Source organism: Eucyclogobius newberryi, unplaced genomic scaffold (assembly GCF_026437365.1).
Source record: "Eucyclogobius newberryi isolate DKJ021-1_F unplaced genomic scaffold, fEucNew1.0.hap1 SCAF_17, whole genome shotgun sequence".
Classification (NCBI taxonomy): domain Eukaryota; kingdom Metazoa; phylum Chordata; class Actinopteri; order Gobiiformes; family Gobiidae; genus Eucyclogobius; species Eucyclogobius newberryi.
Genome location: NW_027315801.1, coordinates 29,845,444 through 29,869,853, shown reverse-complemented (window position 1 = coordinate 29,869,853; position 24,410 = coordinate 29,845,444). Strand labels below are relative to the sequence as shown.

General features: G+C 41.4%; 5 protein-coding genes and 3 non-coding genes across 8 annotated transcripts; 4 read left to right on the top strand and 4 right to left on the bottom strand.

Annotated features, from left to right (window-relative positions):
* Positions 1-1,144: 1,144 nt before the first annotated feature.
* trnaf-gaa (transfer RNA phenylalanine (anticodon GAA)) lies at positions 1,145-1,217 on the bottom strand. Its single transcript has one exon. It is a non-coding gene; the product is annotated as a tRNA-Phe (tRNA).
* Positions 1,218-1,785: 568 nt separating this feature from the next.
* ebp (EBP cholestenol delta-isomerase) lies at positions 1,786-2,841 on the bottom strand. The gene is made up of 4 exons (XM_072448575.1): positions 2,538-2,841; positions 2,411-2,447; positions 2,201-2,331; positions 1,786-2,116 (listed from the first exon to the last, which is right to left on the bottom strand). Exons 1-4 carry the CDS (start codon positions 2,839-2,841, stop codon positions 1,908-1,910), a joined length of 681 nt encoding a protein of 226 aa, XP_072304676.1. The 3' UTR covers positions 1,786-1,907.
* Positions 2,842-3,543: 702 nt separating this feature from the next.
* On the bottom strand, positions 3,544-3,615 carry trnah-gug (transfer RNA histidin (anticodon GUG)). The gene has a single exon. It is a non-coding gene; the product is annotated as a tRNA-His (tRNA).
* A 780-nt stretch (positions 3,616-4,395) lies between these two features.
* On the top strand, positions 4,396-4,467 carry trnae-uuc (transfer RNA glutamic acid (anticodon UUC)). Its single transcript has one exon. It is a non-coding gene; the product is annotated as a tRNA-Glu (tRNA).
* A 346-nt stretch (positions 4,468-4,813) lies between these two features.
* Positions 4,814-5,927, top strand: vma22 (vacuolar ATPase assembly factor VMA22). Its single transcript, XM_072448574.1, has 5 exons — positions 4,814-5,052; positions 5,115-5,218; positions 5,315-5,412; positions 5,492-5,680; positions 5,778-5,927. Exons 1-5 carry the CDS (start codon positions 4,933-4,935, stop codon positions 5,900-5,902), a joined length of 636 nt encoding a protein of 211 aa, XP_072304675.1. The 5' UTR covers positions 4,814-4,932; the 3' UTR covers positions 5,903-5,927.
* A 1,476-nt stretch (positions 5,928-7,403) lies between these two features.
* On the top strand, positions 7,404-10,622 carry LOC140363613 (zinc finger BED domain-containing protein 4). Its single transcript, XM_072450245.1, has 5 exons — positions 7,404-7,615; positions 7,833-8,087; positions 8,190-8,449; positions 8,640-9,207; positions 9,572-10,622. Exons 1-5 carry the CDS (start codon positions 7,466-7,468, stop codon positions 10,403-10,405), a joined length of 2,067 nt encoding a protein of 688 aa, XP_072306346.1. The 5' UTR covers positions 7,404-7,465; the 3' UTR covers positions 10,406-10,622.
* Positions 10,623-13,728: 3,106 nt separating this feature from the next.
* apobec2b (apolipoprotein B mRNA editing enzyme, catalytic polypeptide-like 2b) lies at positions 13,729-17,370 on the top strand. The gene is made up of 4 exons (XM_072449882.1): positions 13,729-14,078; positions 14,969-15,149; positions 15,697-16,040; positions 17,319-17,370. The coding sequence occupies exons 1-3, from the start codon at positions 13,786-13,788 to the stop codon at positions 16,036-16,038; spliced, it is 816 nt and encodes a 271-aa protein (XP_072305983.1). The 5' UTR covers positions 13,729-13,785; the 3' UTR covers positions 16,039-16,040; positions 17,319-17,370.
* On the bottom strand, positions 16,207-24,312 carry LOC140363611 (hemicentin-1). The gene is made up of 16 exons (XM_072450244.1): positions 24,006-24,312; positions 23,581-23,841; positions 23,214-23,501; positions 22,797-23,060; positions 21,934-22,206; positions 21,008-21,280; positions 20,361-20,624; positions 19,820-20,131; positions 18,968-19,237; positions 18,631-18,748; positions 18,044-18,204; positions 17,866-17,967; positions 17,511-17,573; positions 17,300-17,359; positions 17,118-17,186; positions 16,207-17,039 (listed from the first exon to the last, which is right to left on the bottom strand). Exons 1-16 carry the CDS (start codon positions 24,310-24,312, stop codon positions 16,978-16,980), a joined length of 3,147 nt encoding a protein of 1,048 aa, XP_072306345.1. The 3' UTR covers positions 16,207-16,977.
* Between the last annotated feature and the right edge of the window lie 98 nt (positions 24,313-24,410).

The window sequence follows — 24,410 nt, the reverse complement described above, 5'->3', positions numbered from 1 at the left end:
CAGTAAAGCACGTATATTTTAGATTTTTCAAAATAGCAACCCTTTACTTTAAACACTGCAGGGCACATCACACATGAAGCTCATCGAGGCGTTGATCAAATGTATTAAATTATGTAGCAAAAAAAAACATGTCAAATAACTCAATATGTTTAATGCTTTAACATTTATGCTTCAGATTCTTCAAGCTCAATGTAGAAAGTAGTAAAGAAAAGTTGTGCCCAAACGTTTGACTGGTGTTGTTGTGTTTTAATGGTGGTTGGCAGCCAACTGAAAATGTGCATTTACTGCCACCCACTGTAGTTGTACGTCTTCTGTACTTGTACATCTTCTGTACTGGTACATCTTCTGTACTGGTACATCTTCAAAGTATGTGTTTGATGCTATACTGTAAAATATATATATATTCTGTAAAAAAAAAAAAAAAAAGAGAGAAAGAAAAACATGCATTAAATTCCTTTCCACTTTGATCCCATAGGTCTTATTTCTCTCCTTCTCTCGCTTTATCTCTTAAGTCTTAAGTCTACATCTACAGTAGGACACGTAATGTTACACTTTTTTTTTGTTCTCTCTTTTTCTCTTTCTCTATCTCCTTCTCTTTCTCTCCCCCTTTTTTTACGGTATAGCTAGAACATGCTTACTCATGCTTACAATACGTACAACTAAAGTAAGTGGCATTAAATGCACAACAACAATTACAAAAACATGATAATAAAGTCTAAAGAATAAAGTAGATGGTGGTAAATGCACCTTTGGAGTTGGCTGCCAGCCGCCGTTAAAATCAACAACAATAACAACAACAACAACAGCAACAACCTCTGGAAGTGTAACGAATTCTGGCACTTTAAAATATAGGAAAAATTGCAATATAATATAATAATAACTAGTACTACTATTTCACCACTCTAAAAGATTGGAAAAATTGCAACTTGACAAATCCCGAAAAACTACAAGACCGATGAATAGCAAAAGCCACAGCGCCAGAGACCAGAATGACCCATGAAGCGGTTTCTATAACAACATCTTCAGAAACTAAAAGTGACAGATAAAATGTGTCACTTCAAAAGGGCAGTCTAGAAATCTACATGTCTCTATTGTCCACAACAGGGCGCCATGTTCCTCTGTGACACGCGACCCTTGAGCAAAATGCCGAAACCCGGGATCGAACCAGGGACCTTTAGATCTTCAGTCTAACGCTCTCCCAACTGAGCTATTTCGGCCATGACGAACATCGTAGACAAAAGAGATAATATACCTCAACATATGCTCTTTTCCACTGAATATTGAGATTTACAGCCCGCGGTGACCATTGAAATGTAAATATCCATAAATAACTGACCCATCACGTGGTGACCTGACCTGGACCTGGAAACTAGAGATTATACACAATAAGAACTTTGTATTAAATATTGTTTCTTGGGGAGGTGCTGTTTACAGGAAGATGGTAATGCTAATAATGCTAATAAAGTTATGATAGCCATTTCACATTGCTGATGGAATAGATGCTAAAGAGTGATCAAACTGAATTTATCATTTAAAACAAATCTATTCAATGGTGTCTTAAGAGTGTTAAAAAAAACTCAATATTCCCTAATAACTCTTTCTGTCAGTTTAAATTGAAATGGTCTCGATTATGGGTTTTCTTTAGATTTTAAAATACAGTGAATCTTCAAAAACAAAGCATGTCAGCGCTTTTAAATGTAGATTTTGTTGTCTTTACTTTAATCTAAATTGTGTATGCTGTGTTTACCAGAGCTGTGATGTTAACAGATTTGAACCATCCAAAAATACACTTTTAACATTTTATTAGAAGCAAATGCACGTTAACAACTTATAGACATGGGTTTATTACACATTCGCACATTTATAACTTTGCATGTACTCCCTGATTATTTGTCTTGGTTCATCTTTTATTTATTTTTGGATTTTTTATCTGTTAAAGTTTGAGCATTTGACAACTGTTTCCATGAATCCACAATGAGTGACAGCGGTATGACGATCCACAGAGCGTTCATGAAGACAAAGTAGAACCAGAAGTAAACAGGATGCCCCGGCTCACTGTGAGCAAATCCATCTCTGTGCTCAGTGAAGAAGTACAACACGTCTCCGTACAGCTGGCCTACAGTCAAACACAACAGAAGAAGACATAGCAGTTTACGTGGTTGAAATGGAAAGTACTGATTGGATTCATCTCTCTTCTTACCTAAGGAAATGATGAGTTGCAATACAAATCTGTAAGGTTTGTTGGTTAAAAAGGCGTACACGGCCCAAAAGCTGCAGGGTCCCCAGAACAAAGCAGTCACAGTCTCCATACACACAGTGAAGTTATCTGCTCTGATTAAACACATCATAGACAATAAATCAATTACATTCATTATGTTGTATTTCGTCTGGGGGGGGAACAAATACTTACATGACGTAACGACTATCACCTTTGGAGTACTCTTTCCCTAAGAAAAAAGACAAATATAAACTATGTATGTGAACAATGAAAGCACATTTATATAAGAGTATAAATATGTAAATATATAAATACTCACATAACTGGGACAGGAAGCTTTGATCCCCAGGAATGACATCATAATACAATGAAAACCATCCTTCAATCACTCCGTGGATAAAGCCACAAACAGCAAACCAGCAGACAGCCAAACGCCTCCAAGTCCCCAACTTTCCACCAGATCCTTTCTGACCACTCACTATCCAAGTGACCAGTAAAAACAAACCAGAAAGAGAAAACAAAAAGGCCAAGATTTCTGACATAGATCGATCATTGGCAACATAGGTGGGAATCCGAAGATCCCGAGGCCAGTAAGGATGTGGAGCTGCAGGTGAAGCATCCATTTCCTGGTTGAAATAAAGTCATCATAATAAGTAATCATAATAAGAATGTTATAGTCATTTGTTGACTAATTGTGAATAAATAGCTCCTGACAGATGGTAATGCATTTTGGATGCTACATTTACAGGGCTACAGACAAGAGATACACAGTCAATAGTATCAGAGTAAATCAAGTAAATCAGATAAGATCAGTAGAGTCAAAGTCACTGTGTGTATTCTTACCGGCATTATACACGAGGAAGAGAGAAAAGTTGAATGAAAAGTCTAAAACGAAGTACCAGGTAAATGTACATGACAGAGTCCACAGAGGCGGACTCACTCATGTCGTAAGGACCAATAGTAGCGCAGCGTAAGCGTGAGCTCACGAGACACGTGATGACCCGGTGCGCTGATTGGCTCACCAACTCGGAACACGAGCGTTTCCACCAATGGAACGTTTTAGCAGCAAAACAACGCGTGTAAGTCTCTAACTTCTCCTTCAAACTCCTGTGTAATTAGTGCTGCCCGCGCAGGAGTTAATTAAAAGTAACAGACAACACTTTGTTGTTGTGGAGCAGCTGTACCGAGAAAGACTGTGGTTTATTCAATAGTAACAATCTAATATACTTTGACATATCTGGGTTGATACGCTTAACAATCAACTAAAACAGTTCGGCAACAAATGCCACAAAAGAATCTCCCTCGCCGTGTTAGGGTGTGGACCCTGCCGTGACCCGGATTCGAACCGGGGTTGCTGCGGCCACAACGCAGAGTACTAACCACTATACGATCACGGCAAGCTACTGGGAGACATGTGCAGGGGCTCAGCCTGATGGTTTATAAAGCAGGGGCAGGTGTGAGCGCGTTTATGGGGGTTTATCCACTAAAGTACTGTAGGTTTCATTCATATTACAACACGTGGACACAGAGAACTCGAGATTGTGTTGTCCCATCTCATTACATTTTCAGTTGGTCTAATGTTGAACAAATGTAAGATGTTAATAAATAAATAGTATTACTAAACATGGTTAAGCCTGCGACGAGCTGGCCCCTGCCCAGGCTGGCCCCCGCCTAGAGCCCGAAGTCACTGAGGTAGGCTCCAGTCACCTGCGATTTAAAGAACATTGTTTTTTACTATTTTGTGTATTGCTTTTCTCTGCACGTTCAGAACGTTGGGACACAAGCTGCTGCAAACATGGCGGGTACAGTACAGCTAACACTGGTCGTTTCTCATAGATCCTGGATGTCTGGATCATCAAACCAAACGTGTGTAAATCTAGTCATATTGAAATCACCAGTGAATTTACCTTTTAGACATGTCATGGCAAAGTACAATATAATCAACAGGGGATTCTGTATCCAGCGTCATCTGAGGTTTTGACAAATCTGAAAACAACCAAGAGACTGTATTTTACTTAGAATGAACATATCATGCCGTTTTTGTATAAAGTGTTCACTGTTTGTTGTCTGTGTTGCACCGAATCACCAGGACAAGTTCCTATGTCTGTGAAACCCCTTTGATTCTGATATTGAAGCCGAATATTGAAATCGCAAAGTGTTCTCAGTTTGAGCATCGGTCCCATATGGTCTAGCGGTTAGGATTCCTGGTTTTCACCCAGGCGGCCCGGGTTCGACTCCCGGTATGGGAACTACCTTTTTCCTCCTCTCGAGTCTGAATTGTTGGGCGAAGGCGACATAATGAGGAAACTTAAAAAGATGCTAAATTCCCTCTCAAAATATTAAAGCATCCGCGCTACAACTATAACTCTGTTGCAAACATGATGGAGCTGTCTTTGTTTGTACTTTTTATTAAATTCTTTGGGCAGCGAACTGAAAGGTGCATTGATCGCCACCTACTGTAGTTGACATCTTCAAAGTATGTGTTTTACATATGGATCTATAATATTATTGGTTTTACGACATGATTTTACGCGGTACCGTTAAAAAGGAGGAAGAGAGCCGTCTATGTATCACGTGATGCGGATGTCACGTGACGATATCCGGAAGTTCCTGAAGAAAATTACAAATACGGCTCTATTGTAAAGCATATCTCGTTTTTCCCCGTGTAACTGCTCAGATTTATATATATATATATATATTTATTTTAAGCCGAGATGGGTCCACCAGAAGTTGAACAATCTTCTTGTGAACTGGACCAGAAGCTGCTCAGTTTTATGGATCAACTCGAGCTCCTCGAAGAGAAACGAGCGTCCCTTAATGCGATGATAGAGCAGGTGAGACATGAACATAACACGGTCCTTTAGTACATTAAATGAATAATGTTTTCTTTCCATAGGGATGGTTTTCTATGTCCAAGGCACGATATTCAATGGGAAACAAACAAGTGTCATCACTGCAGTATGCAAATGAAATAGAACCACGTATCCGTGTCCATACCCAGTTAGTACATTTATGCGTTTTATTGGCTGGAATTTGTGATTGAGTTGCTACAGACTATTGCTCAAAAAAAAAAAAAAAATCAAATTTGTATTACAGACCACTAGAGAACGGTGGTATGAAGTTCTCCACCCACAAGACCACTCTAAAGTCAAATGAGCCAAAGCCTGTGGAAGATGTTGGGCCACAAGAGACAGGTTTGTTTTACTTCTTTATTCAAATTCAAACCGTATACCTTATATTCTATAATTGTGTGTTTGTTTTTTTTGTCCACAGCTGTTCGAAGAAGAAATAAAAATATACAGAATACCGAGTGTGAAGAGAGTGAAAAAACAATTCCTAGTCAATCATGTGAAAGTCAAAAGATGAGAAAATGTGACAAAAATCTCCAGCAAGACCCAATAAATTGGTTTGGTATTTTGGTGCCACAGACTCTCAAACAAGCACAGTCATCCTTTAAACAAGGTAGGATTTTGTTGATGTCGGCTAATACTAATGCAATAAATAATAATAATAATAATGTTTTTTCCTAATATTCTTTCTCTTTTTGCTTATTGTTCAGTTATTGAGTTGTCAGTGGATATTGCCAGTCTTCAAACTGCTATTGTGAACTCCAGACGTGAACTGTGGAGTCACATGGAAACACTTCAAATCCAAGAGACTGAATCATCAGCAGTGGACCAATAATAAAATATCTGTGATGGTATTTTTAGTTCTGGCAATTTAAATAAAGATGATATAAAGTCAGTCTGTTTTTGTGTTTTCCCGCACCATCTTTTTAAGAAAATCTATCCCTTTTGCAGTTTACGGTTTGACTAAGAGTGTGATGTGTCTTCAATTCAGGGTCATTCATTATTTACCTTTATGAATGAAGTCGCATGTGCCCTCTTACACGCCTGTAGACCTGTAGACCCTTTTACACGCCTGTAGACCCTTTTACACCCCTGTACCCTTTTACACACTTGTAGACCCTTTTACACCCCTGTACCCTTTTACACACTTGTAGACCCTTTTACACCCCTTTACCCTTTTACACACATGTAGACCCTTTTACACGCTTGTACCCTTTTACACACATGTAGACCCTTTTACACGCCTGTACCCTTTTATACACATGTAGACCCTTTTACACCCCTATACCCTTTTACACACATGTAGACCCTTTTACACGCCTGTACCCTTTTACACACATGTAGACCCTTTTACACCCCTGTACCCTTTTACACACTTGTAGACCCTTTTACACCCCTGTACCCTTTTACACACATGTAGACCCTTTTACACCCCTGTACCCTTTTACACACATGTAGACCCTTTTACACGCCTGTACCCTTTTACACACATGTAGACCCTTTTACACGCCTGTAGACTCGTACCTGACTGGAGTGGGTGATGGGGACACATTTACCCATCAAACGCATGGTCATTCTGTTGATAGGCCGAGTGAAACGAGCAATAAGATCTGTAAACTTGTCATGGCAGACAACAGGGTGGAGACATAACGGCCGCCCTCAAACATCGGAAATAAAACGCCGTCCAGACTCCCCTTCCTCTCGGTCCACACTCCCTATCCAGACTCCCCCTCCTCTCGATCCAGACTCCCCCTCCTTTCGACCCAGACTCCCGATCCAGACTTCCCCTCCTTTTGATCCAGTCTCCCCCTCCTCTCGATCGACACTCCCTCTCCTCTCGATCCCCACTCCCCCTCCTCTCGATCCACACTCCCCCTCCTCTCGACCCAGACTCCCGATCTAGACTCCCCCTCCTTTCGATCCAGTCTCCCCCTCCTCTCGATCCAGTCTCCCCCTCCTCTCGATCCAGTCTCCCCCTCCTCTCGATCCACACTCCCCCTCCTCTCGACCCAGACTCCCGATCCAGTCTCCCCCTCCTCTCGATCCACACTCGGCCTCCTCCCCCTCCTCTCGAGCCACACTCCCCCTCCTCCCCCTCCTCTCGTCTGGGACGAGCCCTTCACATGATCCGCCGGACGCACGCATGACCGCACGCACGGATGGGCGCGCGGCAGCAGCGGATGCACTAAAAGCTCATCATCACCTGTGCCGGACGCAGTGAGCTGTCGGACGCGGGACAGAGCGGGCGGTTACATTCGTCCCGCGTTGTCTTACGTCTGCGCCCGTCTGTGATGCCGAGCGAGGTAAACAGTCTGGCCCGCGCTCAGGACCGCACGCCTCGCATTTTCCCCGGCCGCAACTTGATTTGACTTCTTGAACTGAGGAACTGCCGACTCCAATGGCGTCGGCCACGAAGGTCTCTATTTTGGATTACTTTAACATTGTCTTCGAAGGAGAGAATGGGAAAATCGAGTCGAACTGCAAATACTGTGGCACACGGATCCAAGCCAAGCGAAGCGTCACGTCCAACTTCGTAACGCACCTAAAGGTATTTCCATCTCCAGCTCAACTCAACTGTTTGAAACGGCGTGATCACAATATGTCCCTGGCAGAAACAATTGCACGGCCACAGCCTCCCAAAAGAGACAAACCCTGTCGTCTGCAGCCGCCGGCGCGCTAATCCTCTCGCTTTGTTGTTCCATCAAGATGCGGCGGCCTTATTCTTGCCTTATTCTCATCACTCATTCTCTGTCTGTCTCTTGCAGCGGAAGCACCCGGCCATGTACGATGAGTTTGTGAAACGGAAAGACATGAAACGAGAGGGCTACTCCTCCAGCTCGATGCACACGTTCCCCGCAAACGTGGGCAATGTCCGCTACAGCGTCCCCCTCATCCCGGGAGCCGCGGCGGGAGGAGCGGCCGGTGGAGGCATGGGCAGCCCGAGCTCCGTGGCGGCCGTGGCGGTGGGCGCCAGCTCCGGTGGAAGGGTGACTAAATTTGACAAGCACGATCCGCGTCAGGTGTGTCCTAAAGTCCGAGCATCACGTGTGTCTCTGGCTGTAAAATAGATGGTTATTCACACCACAGTCGTGACGTTGTAATAACCGCTTGGTCAAACACAGGTGCTCATTTCAGAGGCTGTGGCCAAGATGATCGTGCAAGATCTACAGCCGGTGTCCATGGTCGGGAAAGAAGGGTTTCGGGCGCTGCTGCAGCTGCTGGAGCCGCGGTACACCCCGGACTCGCAGCATTACATCCAAAACCAGCTCCTGCCAGCTTATGCCTACCAGGCGCAGCTGGCCACGAGGCAGGCGCTGACCTCAGCACACACCCTGAGTCTCAGCCTGGACATCTGCAGGGACAAGGCGCCGAGTGCATCAGGGTAAGAAGGTCCATGATTCCGAAAGACCGTCCATCATGTTGACCGTAAAGCTGGAATGGTTCTGTTTTCACCCTCAATAAACAAGTGCATCAAGCGCATTATTCACATAGCAACATTCCTGCTTTATGGGTAGCAAAATACGCTTGTTTCTTTTTCTGCACATTGGTTTGTCTCTGCTCTCTCTTGCCAGGTATTTGGGGATCACCTGCCATTTCCTCACATGTGACTGGCAGATGCGCTCGGCTCTTTTGGCTTGCCTCCTTCTGACTGACATTAGTTCATGTAGTCAAATCCACTCTGACTTTGAAGACGTTTGCTTCTCCCACAATGTTGCGGGAAGAGCTTTCCGAGTTGTTTCTGACACGTTCCCGTCGTCAGTGAAACCGTGTTGTTTACCAGGCTTCCTAATATCACCCCTGCAGGGTAACAGTAAGGGGGAAGAAGGAGAAGTGACACACAATACACATAATGGAGACGACAGCGTGCCAAATGGCCACAGTGAGGAGTTTGAGTGGGAAGAGTCCCTGGAGCAGGGGCTTGGTGTGTGTCGCGTGGACTGCTTCTCTCGCTCCCTGGAAAGATGTGTCAAGGAGGGTCTGCGCTCCTGCCCACCACTATCGGCCATTCTGAGGAAGGCATCCTCTTTCTATCACTACATCACCTCTGCAGTGCCAGCAGAGAAGCTCAGTCACGTTTTTGATACAACAGGACTTACTTCAGGCAGTACTGCACTCAACGACTGGGCTGTGCAACTCAAAGTGAGTTTCACACAAATAACTGCTATTTCATCCTACGCATTAGACATTTGTCATTTGTAGATAGAAAATAGAAGGCAATCTAATTATTCACTCACCTGTTGGAGTCATGAGCAGTGGGTAACGGCCTTATTTTAATGCAAGTACATTTTGTGTATTTGTGGAGTTTAATGTTATTTTTTACTGTCAGTAACATGGTTTAATGTCACATTTAGTCTGAGTTAAGTCTGATACTAAAGTCAAGGCATTCTACATGACTTTTATTTTGTTACAGTATGAAAGTGAGAATAATATATTATATAATATATAAGGTAAATAAGGCGGCTGAATGCATTCATTAAATGTTATGTTTGTGGTTGTAATTTAGGTGCTGCACCGGCTCCTAGACTCTGTGGATTTCCTAGAGGAGTTGAGTGGTCCCAGTGAGCTGTCTTTAGGGACTTCAGAGCGGGTGATCTTACGAGAGCTCACAGATGTCCTGGAACCTTTCACTGAAGCTTGGGACATGGTGCACGGGGCAAGGCAGCCTGACCCTCTGACGGATCGACATGTGCCTATTAGTTTGGCAATGCCATGTGTTTTAGGCCTTTGTAAGCACCTTTCTGAAACCTCTGCTGTCCATTGTCCTGCTCTCCTGGTCGGTCTGAGGCAGGCAGTGGACCGGCTACTGGCTCCTCTTCTCCAAGACCCCCTCTACATTACTGCCACCACCCTGGACCCTCAGTTCAAACTCTCGTGGAGTAACAACCCAGACTGGCACAAACAGGTTGTCTTAGAGGAATTAAACAAACACTCAAACTCTCCTAACTCCACAGATTCCACCACAGAACTCCAGGCAGACTACCCTTCTCCTCCTGCCCCAGCCCTGTCTCCGGTCTCCCCTCTGTCCCGTCCGTGCAAGCTCTTCTCTTTTATAAAGCAGAGACCAATGACTCAAGCAAAAAGCCTTGAGCAGGAACTGGCAGTCTATCTCCGAGAGGAGCCCACAGATGAGGAGGCTTTGCATTACTGGAGACGTAAAGCTATTGACTTCCCTCAACTGGCTCAGATGGCTAAAAGAGTGTTCACAATCCCGGCCTGTGGCACAGTGGTGGAGAGTATATTCACTACAGCTGAATGCTTTCAGAGAAGCTGTGATTTACCAAAGAACCTGGAAACTCTAATCTACCTCAAAGCTAACTACAGGCTATTATGGACTTAAGTAAATGCATTTAAAAAGCATCTTATCTGAAATGCAGACGGCTTTATTCCTGTTAGTTTTTTGCCAAGTCTATTTATTACTCATTATTTGCTATTTTGAAAACTTGAGGGCTGTTCCATAATGCATTCTGAGCTTACAGTCAAGTAATATATATTACACATTAAAATGTGTCAGGTCATGTTGCTCCTGACCACACTTTACATCAAGGGCTGTAAGTCTGTAGTCGTTTAGTTCGTCCATGGTGGGTTTTTTATTATTTAACTAGGATTATAAGGATTCAGGAGTGATTTTTTTGTTTATTTTGCCTTCGTACATGTGGACATCTAGTCTATCAGTACTTTTCTTTACAAATAACTATTTATGCATGAAATGCTGTGTGCTCGTGGTCTTGTGGGGCAGATATTTGGTCAAATCATAGTGATTCTTAATTGTTTTGAGAGCTATTGCCAGCTCCACGCCACGTAGTGCAGTATTTCAATTACAAGTAGGATTCAAGGATCAATTACTAAAAGTGTGTGATTGAAATTACAACTGATTACACATGTACATGTTTCCTAAAGATTTTACCTTTCCACATGTAGCGTATGTTCGTTCTCTGTTATTAGCCGTGCTGCTATACCACCTACTCTCTAAGCAATCGTGATTTCAATTAGGATTTAAATGACAATTTATTTATTTTCCCCAAAATTGTGCAGCCACATCCCCTTTTAGTCAACATCTTTAGTCGGACAAGAAATTCTTTATTCAATTACAGGCCTACAAAGTGATCTAAATGCAATAGTTTTATGTTTTATTTGAAGCATTATGGAAAAGCCCTCTGGCTTAGTGGTGTCCCAATTACATGCAATGATATTACCATGATATAACCAAGGAGCTGCAGGTGGCCAATGTTATGGCCAAATTGACAATAATATTTGACTGAGTCTGAATTAGCGGAGCACCACCCCCATGTGCTGTCCTTCACTACAATAATGATAATGCAAACTGTAGCATCATTGTTTTTACTTTACTGATAAATGACTGCAAACAGTTTGTCTCTGTTTCATATTACTTGCCTGTCAGTGCAACACAGCCTCAGACAAAACACATTTTGTTATTGCTATACTATCTGTGTGTTCCATTGGTATTAACCTTAATAAAAAGGCAAAGGTGCAGGTTTCAGACCTTTGTGCAAGGCTTGGTCAGGACTACTGTAGCTGGAGGGTTTTTACCTATGGTGCATGTTTGTGTTTATGGAGGAGGAAGCACACAGGGACTTGCAGCAGCACAATAACCCAAGTTTATTATATTACCCACACTAGGCACACGGCCCCCATAATGTGGGTTTAAAAGTCTTGAGGGCTAATGCTTTATATTTTGAATGGATCGCGTTTGGATTTTCTTACTTAGTGCTTCAACAAGAAAAATCTCTACATTTCTTTGATTAAGTAGTTTTTTAGACATAGGGTTTCATAACGCATGGAAAAAAAACAGATTGCATTTAATCTACAACGTTTCGATTCCATTTCTTAGGGTCTTATTATATTGCCTCAACTAAAATGTATGTAATAAAATGGAAGAATGCTGTGCCAGTCTGTAAAGCGGTTTTCCCAATTTACAATTCTAAATACCAGCTGCTCTCACTGACTACACCTATCTCTCCCAATTCACAACATAACAACTGGAAAATGAAATAAATGATGCTCCAAAGCTTCCAGACTATTCATAATTAGCTTGTAGTGACAACTGCTATATTTCTAATCCCATCTCTGTAGTGATTTCTATCCACACAGCCAGTTATTAATACATGTTTTGATATCATCTTTCTAAAATCACTTTAAAACATCAGAGTGGCGCGCTAAGACACATTTTTATGGCATAATCATCATCATCATGTGTTAATTTGTCAGTGCATTTGCTTGTCAGTCAGTGTCTTTCCTTGCTTTTCTTCTGAGCGTATATTGTTTATCTGGTGCAGCCTTGACTGTCTCTCTCTTTCCTCTCTGTGACAGCTCATCCATTTGAGTTAGCGGATCCGGCCGGGACACACTGCTATATTGGTAATTGCGTCTGAAATGAATTACGTGGCAGACTGAGGGAGGAGAGCAAATAGTAATTGAACTCGCCTCCCTGTCTCTCCCCTGTGCCTCTGGTTATTGCAGCTGCAGTGCACGGAGCCATTTTCAGACTCGCACAGTCGCCAAAACGCACTCTAATAATGAAAGCATTTTGTTCCTATAATGGCCACAAGAGTCAAACATGTGGTGGTATTGATTTACAATGTCATCAGAATGTTCAAAATGCTGAAATGGAGGAGAACGGGAGGCAAAATGAATCAAACCTTTCCAAAGATGAACCTTTATAACAAAAAATACGAAACGCTTTTGAATTCCCTGGGTAGAAATGTCAGTCAGTTTGCTTTTCTATCACTAAAGATGGAAAAAATGTATGTTTAATCTTGAAAATTATATTTGAGCTTTATAAAAGTATAATTTATGGTTATACGTATGCACATAATATGTAGATAAAATGACTCGATAGCTCGAAATGTCCAGGAAAACCTAAGAAGTGTGTGTTTGAATGCAAAATACAATAGTAACTGTCTTTAAACCGGGCTCTGACATCACCTACATGTATCAGAGTGGTTTTCATTTGCCAAAACCACCTTGATTCGTCTTATTCTGTGATATTCTGAGGCCATTCCCAGTTTTTCCATTGACTTAACTATTACCTCCAATTACGGAATTAAGAATGAGTTTGTTTAGACACTTTTAAAAGGTGTATTTTAAAACGTTAAACCTTATAGGTGGATAGTATAGTCATTTTATTAAAAGTTATATTAAGCAAAGCTGGTAGAGTAGCCAAAATGTTTAACTCTAAATGTATTACTCAAATGGAAGTTAAAAAGTACTTGGTGACACTGTGTCTGGTTATGTTTGAAGCTGACCCCATAAACAGCCTTTGAAGCTGCTTACATCTGTATAGTGTGCGTGATGCTCTAGAAGTGGTGTTTTGTATCATAAGATCCTTGGTTACCCTCTCCACAGAACCAAACATTGATAATAATAACTTGCCTGTTGCCGTCCTGTTGACATTGGCAAAGCCCTGATAACTGGTGAAGGGATTGCTCATTTTCTTTATGCTTAAACATCTATAAACCAAAGCACATTTCCTTAATTGGATTACTGACTATATTCTGATCGAGAGATATGGCATAAGTCTGGTATAACGCTCCAGACCTTTGACCTTTCTACCACCAGAGCTCCACTTATTTTTGGCTCACAATAGCATCTATTTTGGTCAAAGTACTGGGGGTTATCTCTCCACTTATCCACTGTCCAGCCCAGTTTCTCTCCCTGTTCCTCTTGTTATCTAGCTCTCTCACAAGCTTGCAGATAGTCATGGCAGACCGAAGTCGGACTGGTGCCAAGAAGAAAGAGAAAAAGAGCGACGAGAAGGCACCGGACAAGGAAAGAACTAAGGAGAAAAATGCCAAAAAGCCAGAGAAAGTGGTGAAAAAGTCAGAGAAATTAGCAGAGAAGAAGTCAGCGAAATTAGCAGAGAAGACGCCAGAGCAGAGCGAGGCCGGTGAGGAGAGCAGGGCTGCAGAAGCTGAAGGAGCGACAGGGATAACCACTGAAGAGAATGGAGAGTTTCAACCCATCGAACTGCCTCCGTTTGAGATTGTGAAAGGGTAAGTAGAGTGCTAAATTATGCACAACAACTAATGTGGTGGGCTCGTGTAGCACTGTTTGGGCCATACCAACTGCCTTCTTCTGCTCTAATACAAACCATCAAGCTGAAATAGTAACAGTTATAATAATAGATTGTGGTTTTATCAGGCAGATATAACTAAAACTATGTCAGAGCTGATCAAAAGAAGGGAAATACACCAAGTAGGATTATATGAAGTTAACTCGACTCAAATTATCCCACAATCTTCTACATTTCAGCTGTTTTCTTGTTTATTTGATGTCTTTTTTGGTGTTTTGGTGGGTACATTTCATGCAGAAAGTAGCAGTGGTTCACAGCTGCTGTCCTTACTAACCCCACTGTAAGAATAGGGATGACTCACCGGCTCCATGGCATCTGGTGTCTACTATCTGTGCTTTGATTATTAGGAGAGAGAGATAACAAAGCAATATGAGACAAGGCCAATGATCCCACTGAATAAACCAAAGTAGGATTACCAAAGAAAATCAGGAAACTATTTTTAATCAAGGTACTTAATCAAAAAGGAAGAACAGATTATTTTATAGATAAGAGTGTGTTTCAGTTTATTAAATGACTTGTGACACTCTGCTACTTTTACCACTCCATCAAAAAAAATGTGTTTTGTACTTATGTAATAAACACATGGTTCATTCATCTCCCTGCAATGTACATTTTTAAAGGATTAAACACATTTATGATATATCCATTTGAAACATGCATTTTTCATTGGGTTATCTTTGCACAATTAGCATAAATATTGATTTTCCTTTGCTTAAATCAATCAGTTTTGGTGTTTTTCATGCTTTGCTTCTGTTCATGAACACATGCAGAAGGACTTTATTCATACTATCATCTCTGTCATTTGACCAGAGAACAGATGAGCCCCTTCTACTTCAAGTTTCAGTTCAGAAATGTGGAGTATTCATCTGGAAGGAACAAGACCCTGCTGTGCTACAGGGTGGACACGGCAGGGGGCAGCACAGAGCCGCTGAAAGGTTACATGGAGGATGAACATACCACAGCACACGCAGAGGAGGCCTTCTTTCAGCAGGTAATTGTGCTCATGACAGCTGTTTGTAACTCAGTATCTTTAATCACATTCTTTTATCTATGGAATTTAACTCTTCAGCCTGACAGAGCCATTAACATTAACTTAAGTCCACAAACAGAAATGTACATATTTGAGTAAACTATTTACTTCATAACTAACACTCATTTTGTTTTGTGGGAAGTTTTGTCTATATGAGTTTTTGTTCATAAGAGTTCTTCTATTTCTATTTTTTTTTAAACTTCCTATAAGTTATGTTCTTTTCCTCTGTATCTGCCTGCGTTGCAACAATGACATTTCCCCATGTGTGGACAATATAAAGGATTATCTTATCTTTTCTTATTTATTTGCATTTGCATTGATTGGTTGTACTTGCTTTGAGCATCTCTAGCTCCTTGTGTTGCATCATTATTTAGTTAATTTTATTGTATTTCTCTTTCTGTAATTTCTTTGTGATTTTAATGCATTTTTCCCGCTGCGTGAAGCACTTTGAATTGCCTTGTGTATGAAATGTGCTCTACAAATAACCTTGCCTTGCCTCCCACTGCAGGTTCTGCCTAATCCCTCACAAGAAGCAGACGTGACCTGGTACGTGTCCTCCAGCCCGTGCGCAGACTGTGCGGCTAAACTGGCCTCTGTTCTCCAGCAGCGCAAACACTTGAAGTTGTGTGTTTTCTCCTCGCGGCTGTTTGAGTGTGAGGAGCCGGAGGTGGTGCAGGGGCTGAGGGCCCTGGCGGGTGCAGGCTGCAAACTGAGGATGATGAAGCCCAGCGACTTTGTGCATGTTTGGGAGACGTATGTGGACAAGGAGGAGGAGAGCTTCAGCCCCTGGGAGGACTGTCAGGACAACTATAACTACTATGTGGAGAAGCTGGCAGAGATACTCAAATAGATGTGAGTCTTATATTATTGTAATAATTCAATATTTCACCTTTGCTGCTTCAGATGTTACACGTGTGTACCAGACAGAACTGGGAGGATATATGTTTATTTTTGCTCATTGTTCATAGTAACTGCACATTTAATAAATATGATCTACACATTTTCAATAAAAAATTTCCTGAAGTACTTATTACTCATCAAAAAAAGTTTAGATCCAAAATAAAAGTCAGTTATAATTCATATCTGCTGACCCCTGGTGTCTGTTCTGAGAACTATACAATACAAACTACAGTATATTTGCCCTTCATAAGGGCAAAATGGTTCTATATACAGTACCTAAAGAAAGTATATAATACAACACAGTTTATTTACACGTGTCATCATTGGCTCAAGCATTGTTAACGTTCAGGATTTACACAGTAGAAAAAGCTTCAGTTGTAGTCATCTGGACTCAGTTTGCAAAAATAGACGTTTCGACTCTCATCCAAGAGTCATTGTCAATAACAGAATTTAGGTCGAGAACTCCGATATTAATACTGTTCTGTGGTAAGACCCGCTCATTGGGAGGAGCCTTCCTGAAGTAGAAAGAGTTGTTTGTTTCAACAGAAACTCCCCCTTGTATCTACCGAGCTAGCCTATTCAGAATCTTAATGGGCTATTAGAAACCTCTTTGTCTTTGTGAGACCCTGGCTCAACCACCCTGAGTACCTGATTAGCATCTGAATGTCCTTTACCTTTCCAGGGGTTCAGTAACCCATTATAAATAACAGGAAGATGAAACCTAAGCCCTCCATTTCTGTTTAAAGAAGGTCTTTCTTTTTTAACAAAAATAGCTTCCTTAACTCCTCTTTCAAACCATCTTTTCTCCCTGCTTAAAACCTTCACATCACATCGTTCAGGATTTACATTTAAACCGTCTTCAGGCCCTACGGCACCGCTTCAGAATAAATCATTGTTTAAATGAAACCATCTCTCCGTTCCCAGTTGTGTTGTTGCTCTCAGATGTTGCAGCTGAAAAAGAGCACATACTGTACATGAAGAAACAGTTTCACTATTATTATATTATTAATATGATCACTTTCCAGTCACCTTCGTCCTCGTTAGATGTTATAGGCAAAAATGCTGAGTCACAGCTCAGTGTTCCATTTTCATCCTCTTCTGTAAGAAAAGAATATATTTACATATTTTTAGATTAAGATTTAGATTAAGAAAATCTGTACATAAACATAAACAATATTCCCAAATGCCTTGTTGTAATCCAATTAAATTACCGTCTGCTATGTTTTTCAGGTCATCATCAGTAATATATTCAGTCAAAGGATTCGGTGCATCTAGAGGAAAAGATAGAGCAGACAACAGAGCACAAAAAGTGGTTTCTTAAACAAAAGTAGACATTATTTGTGGGTGTCTGGTGAAGCTGGGCTCGCAAAGGAGGAACAAGCTGCCAAAACCACAAAGCAAAAAGCTGTTCAGTCCACATACGTTTGGATAGTTCTGCCCTTGTCAGAAACAGGTCCACCTCTTCTGTCTTCTCTTGGTTATCACCTAGACAGAAATAAAAGACCTTTAATACCAAAAAAAGCCAAATCTGAGAAACAATACACAAGCAAAATATGACTAAACACTTGATGGCCATTTAATTAGGTACACCACAAAACCACACCTAACTACTGAGCTGGATCCCACTGCTAAACCAAACTCTAGACTTATTTTTGTTTGCAACAATTCACGCATTTCTTACATCGTACTTTCACTTATGTCAGTTATTTGCTTTTTTTTATTGGTCCAGTAGTAGCCATTGAGTGTTACAATTATTATATTTATTAGGAGGTGAAACCTGGCTTTCGGAGGACTTTCAGGACGATGCATCCAATAAAAACAGCACAAAGTCCAAACACTAGACATCCAGAGATGGACAGAAGGACTCTCCTCTTCAACACTGAAATAAACAGGACGATTGACATAAGACATTTATTTTTTACATTTTGAATGAAACTAAATGAAGATGGACTCACAGAGGTTGTTTGTTTTCAGAGGTTCGCTGTGTTTGGTGTAGGACGGCCTCGCGGTGCTGCGGACGCCCTGACACTTGTACTGACTCTGGTCGGGGTCGTTCTGTGGCGTGATTGTATGTTTTTCAGATAAAGACTGGTTGATTCTTTCACCTCCTTTGAACCTGTATCAGCACAAACCTTTTAGATATATTTGCAATTACGCTATATTATATGATATACTTGGTGTTTGTTAATGAGTAAACTAATGTATGAATTATAAAATTAAACATTGATTTGGTTAAAAATATAAAATATACAAACATGTTTAATTGGTCCTTAATTTTCAAAAGCCACTTTCAAACAAGTGATTAATAATTATTCGATGTTTACAAACTACTGATTAAGAATATGATTTAATGAATTATTAACAACATTTTCAGTGAGTACATTCATTGGGCCACGAGTTAAACTTGACGAACCCGAGCTGTAAAAAATAAAAAATAAGGAACAGCCTCAGCAGACAGAAAGGAGCCAGAATATGCAGAATGTGCTTTGTCAAAATGTGACTCTTGCTCAATGTCGTGTGTATCAAGTGTGTGTTTTAGTACCATCTGAATTCCCAATCCTCATCTTCACTGTCTTTTGCCTCACACTTAAGCACAAGACTGTCAGTGGAAAACACCTCAGACCAGCCTGTCAGCAGCAGGATAGCCACTGAGGGACGCTCTGTCAAAAGAACACACAAGATTACAAGATATTACACAATATGAAAGAATTTACAAAAGGATTTCACTGGGTCTTTTCACAAGGACAAAAAAGTTAGCATTAATTCATTGATCCAAACTTCCTATTCAACTCGGATTAAACCAGAATTTGCTAAACTGAACTGCATGAAGATCACAGTTTCAGACCCCCCGGTGTATTGAAAAGCATGAGAATAAGTACCTTTAACTTCAATGGTCACACTCTGACTGTGTGTGTGAAAAACAGCATCTCCCCTTCCTCTTTTGGCCGTGCATTTGTATTCTGCGCCGTCCGAGGTGAGAACGTGTCTGATGGTGTGGTTCGGGCCAGACGCCCTCTCATGATTATTCTTGTACCAGAGATATTCCCATCCCGACGACACGTTGACTCCGCAGAAGAAAGACACTGAATCATCGGTGTAGAAAGTGTTGAACTCTGGGTAATGGATGAGTTCAACCCTGGGTTTGGCATCTGTAAAGACAAATTCAACATTGAGCAGCTGCAGTGAGATGTGGCTAAACCAATGTAAAGTAAAAAGTCATGAATCTGAAACCCAAAAATGTCACAATATCAAATTTTAGGGTTACGATTGGTCAAAACATCATGATTTAACAATTTATTCACGATTATTGAGCCGGACCAAACAACAGTGAAATCTTTAATTTTCTTTATTTTTTGTTGTCCAAAAATTTACTGTTCCGAAAGTTCTGGAACAATTGAACTTTCTGAAATTTGACAAAAACAGGCAGATAAAAAAGATTTAGGTCTATTTTTTGGACAGATCAAACAAATAACAAAGACTATATTTTGCTTGTAAAATCATGAATAATCACGATTAACCGAATAATCTTAACATTATAGTGAAATGTGGTACGTGCTAAGTTTGTGTCATGCTTACCAATGCTTTTCTTACATTTTTTGGTTATATTACAGCAAACTATCCGGATTCCAAACCAATAACTTCAATGTTAGTCTTAAATTTGTCACATAGGGCCCTGTATGACCATATAATTCTAATAAAGTTTTGTCTGGTATAAGAAAGCGCGCTCTCACCATACACCTGAAGTCCTATCGCTGGACTGTAAGTGCTTTTCACGCGCCTCCTGGCCTTGAGTTGTGCCATGCAGCTGTATTTTCCCTTGTGTGACACTGAGGAGTGGATGGTCAGAACGCTGCCGTCTTCGTTTCTCTCCGTCTTCACACTCTCGTCACTTTCTCCTTCGTGGCTGATTCGTTGTCCGTCTTTGCTCCATTTGTAAATCCAGTCAGAGGCTCCGGTCTGGACTCCACAGCCCAGCCTCACAGTCTCCGTCGGGAACACATCCAACCACGGAGTCATGTTCTTCACGGAGGGGATTGGAATTTCTACATTTGTCAAATACACAATTTAGCTTATTTTGGTATAAATACATACAAACAAACAAAGTCATTCATCTGGAGTATTTGAAGAAGTATATTAAGTAGTTGTTTCAGTGCATACATGAGGTACACTGACCTTTTACTGGCAGTTGCTGGATTATTCCAATGCAACATGAACAAATTATTCTTTTAAAACATATTTCACAAAGACACTATGAAGCAAAAATGTATTTACCGGAAATGTGAATGACTTTAGGCTGGCTCTCAGTTTCAAAAGTGGTTTTCTTTCTTTTGGCCTTGCATTTATAGACTTCCTGCTGTGGTTGTGTTGCGTTCATAATGTAGACATCACTAACAAATGGAATAATCTGTCCATTTTTGATCCAGTGGTACTCCCAGTCGGATGATACGCTTTGTTTGCACTCAAAAGTCACTTGCTCTCCTTTGTACACCTTCTCAGCCTGAGGCGTCTGGGACAGCACAGGCTCAGGAGCGTCCGCTAAATGCAAAAAAGAATCAGAATCAGAAAAAGGTTTATTGTCAAAGAACAAAATTCACAATAGGAACTTGTCTTGGTGATTTGGTGCAACATAAAACAATGAACAATTATTAAGTCAAAAGAGGAACAATTAAAATCTACCATAGGATAAAAATAACAATGACCTATCAGATAAAAAATACGAAGAACAATTAAAAATAGGCTTAATATGAGATGTTTAACTGTAGGCTGTATGGTGTATAAATCAAAATATACTAAAGTCATACAGACACAATCCAAACACAACACATCACACATGCAATAAACTGTAAATCAGCTTCTATTTCCACGTGGCATTGGTCATAATCATCGTGGAGTTATTTGTACTGAACGGCCAAACTCACCTCTTATTTCCACCTCTTTGGCTTGACTCAAGTTGGTGCTGAAGCTGTGAGTCCGGCCTCTTCTGGCTTTACAGGTGTATGACCCGGACTGTGTGGCAGCAGGAGACGGGACTTTATATGTGACTTGTTTGGATTGGAGTGGTTCTTTGTTCTTGTACCAGACAAACTCCCAGCCATTCGACACGTTGATGTGACAGTGGAAGGACATCGGCTCGTTGGGAAACAGTGTGGAGTAGTCTGGATCCTGGACCAGAACAGGCTGAGGTTTTTCATCTAGAAAGAGGAAAATTATTCTTTTTTTTTTTGTACTTACACATTTCTCAGTTTTTCTTAATTTGTTGTTCTAGACCAGGCATGTCCAAACTACGGCCCAGGGGCCAAATGCGGCCCGCAGACCAATTTTTGTTGGCCCTCCCGCTTCCTGCTAAGTTGGTCCAAACAACAAAAAGTAGTACTTTTACTGTAAAATTGGAAGAATTCAAGCATTTTTATGTGATAACAACCTATTATTAATGTCCCGAGTATTATTAAAGGTGTGGATGCTCATCGAACAATAACAAATGCAACATTTTTAAGTATTCACTTTCAAATTCAACATTGTCGGGTTGTTTGTGGCCCTCTGCTCCATATAAGTTTCAAAATGTGGCCCTCGGTGAAAAAAGTTTGGACACTCCTGTGAATCTAGACCAACGGTTCCTGTGGTAATCGAGTGTTTTTAAAGTCCTGATTCAAAGCTAGTTTTATTCATACCTTACGTCTAGTTAGCTTTGTCTTGATTAATTGGTCGAGTTTAAGTCTAGGTTTAGTCCAACTGTTTGGTCATACCTCAATTGGCTTGTCAAATGAAACTAGACTGAATGACAGTGCCAATGAGCAATACATTAAAAACAAAAAAAATATATAGAAAGAATAAAAAAGAAACGTACCATAGACTGTGAGAGTAAGTCCTGTGCTGAAGGAGGTGATGACCGGCGGCCTGCCCTTCAGGGTCGCTTGACATTTGTACTGTCCTCCATGTGAGGCTGAAGCAGAGCTGATGGTGAGCGTGGCCTGGTCCCAGGACACACTCCGGTCATTTTTCTGCCACTCGTAAGTCCAGTCTTGAGCGGCAGAGAAGTCCCCACAGCCCAGCTCCACTGTCTCAGAGGGAAACACGTCCAGCCAAGGCGTGAGGGGCTTCACCTGCGGGACAGGGATCTCTGGAACAGACACAGACTGTCACCACATTTACAGAGCATCGTCTAGGTTAATACACTCTGTTTTTCTTTTAGAAGTATGATCATTTATTGCAAATTCAGTGCACAGAGTAAGAAAAATGTCTTTATTTTACGAAGTGCATGCTGTCATTGTAAAGGAATATTGCTTTTAATAAATTAATGCACCAATTGAATACCAAAAAAAAAGGCTACACTGCAGTTGTTACTTGATTATTTTGTGTTTTCTATTTGAAATGAATAGCTTCTCGTCACAAGCAAGTAACCAACTCTATGAGGCCTGCACCTTTTGTTTAAAGAGTCCTCAGAATTCATAGTTCTGCTTTTCTTAGACGTTCTAAACGCTCTAAAGTCTGATACACTTCACTCATTTATTCTCCTTTGAGCTACACCACAACATCCTGTTTCAGATTGTAAAGAACAGAACTATTCATGTCCGACCACACGTCACCCAACACGCTGACAAAGAACAAAAGAGTGTCAGTGTTTTTTATTTAGTGTAGGTTTTTACTATAGTTAGCGCCACATGAACTATGTTTCAGCTGCAGATTTCCTTTATGTTTCCGTGTACATACCAAGCACAGTCAGGGTAATCTTGTCACTGCTCTCTGTGTTGGTGCGCCCTCCTCTGGTCCCGGTGCAGGAGTATTCCCCTCCATCAAACGGGCCGAGCTGGACACTGAGACTGGAGTCACTGCCCTTGATCTCTCTGTTACTTTTGAACCATTTAAACGTCCACCCAGAGGCGACATCAACGCTGCAGGCGAAGTGCACCCTCTCACCCACATACAATGAGTCGTACTTTGGGGTTTTGGTCAATGTGGGTTTGGGTGTGTTTTCTGAAAGATAGATCAGAACAGGAAATAGAGCTATACACACTGTCCCTTTATTATCAACATGCAAATAGACCCAACATATCAATATCAGTGTTCTATTCCATGAAAGGCTATTGTCGGTAGTCACATTGTGTTTAATCCTTGAATATAACGTACCATAAACCTTGACATGTAGTGGTTGGCTTGGTTCCGACTGGACATCCCTGGTTTTATGGTGGGCTTTGCAGGAGTAATCCCCCATATGACCCTTTGACGCTGAAGCTATTTGAAGAGACGATCCTTGTTCTGTTATGTCCAAGGAAGCGTCTCCAGAAAGCGGTTGTCCATTTCGGAACCATGAGAATCTCCACTCAGTGCTGCCGGTCTCACACCTCAGAGCCACGGCCTCGTTCACGAATACATCTGACCATTGACTGTGTAACTTCACAAAGGGGGCAGGAACGTCTGAAATAAACCAAGTTGGTTAATTCAAGTCTCCCATTTAAAGAGATAAGAATAACACCAGTTTTTGTTTTAATCTCACCATCAACAGCTTGTGCCATCTTGTCACTGGTAAGTGTTTCTGCCCCGTTGCCCCTGAGGCCTTGGCAGGAGTATTCCCCCGCATCACTCAGCTTCAGACGAACGCTCAGAGTAGGGTTTGTCTGGCCGATTAAGGCGTCGTTTTTGTACCATTTGTAAGTCCATCCAGAAGAAAGGGGAACTGCACATGTGAAGGTCACATTCTCACCCACATACATCTTGTTTAGAGTGGGGTTTTTGGACAATGTGGGTGTCGGCGCATCTGGAGGGGAATACAAAGAGTTGCTATTTATTTAAAGTGAATATTGTGATGAGGTTTGCTTTTCCATTGTTGGGAATGTGCAAACGCGTCAGGGGAACGGCTCATGTCAAAGTGATCTGTATCAGAAAAGAAAAGGGAATAATCAAAAGAGAATTGTTAATTACCATGAACTGTGATAGTGATTGGTTGGCTTTGTCCAGAGCTGACACGTCTGGTGTTATGCTGAGCTCTGCAGGTGTAGCGCCCCTGAAGACTCTTGGAGATTGACGATATCGTAAGCCGCGCTCTTCTCGGATCAGAGAAAGGGATGTTTGAAGGAAGCGGCACTCCGTCTCTGAACCAGGAGAAGCTCCAGTCGGGCCCCACAGTCTCACAGCTCAATGACACCTCGTCATTCACAATCACATCAGACCATCGACTCAATAACTTCACTGTCGGCACCGGAACATCTACAATACAAGGCCATACCATGAATTAGAACTCATTTAAAGATGAATTGCAATTTATTTATGGATAGACTCTTAACTGTTGAGTACACAGAGAGTATTTTTGTAGTGCTGCCATTATGA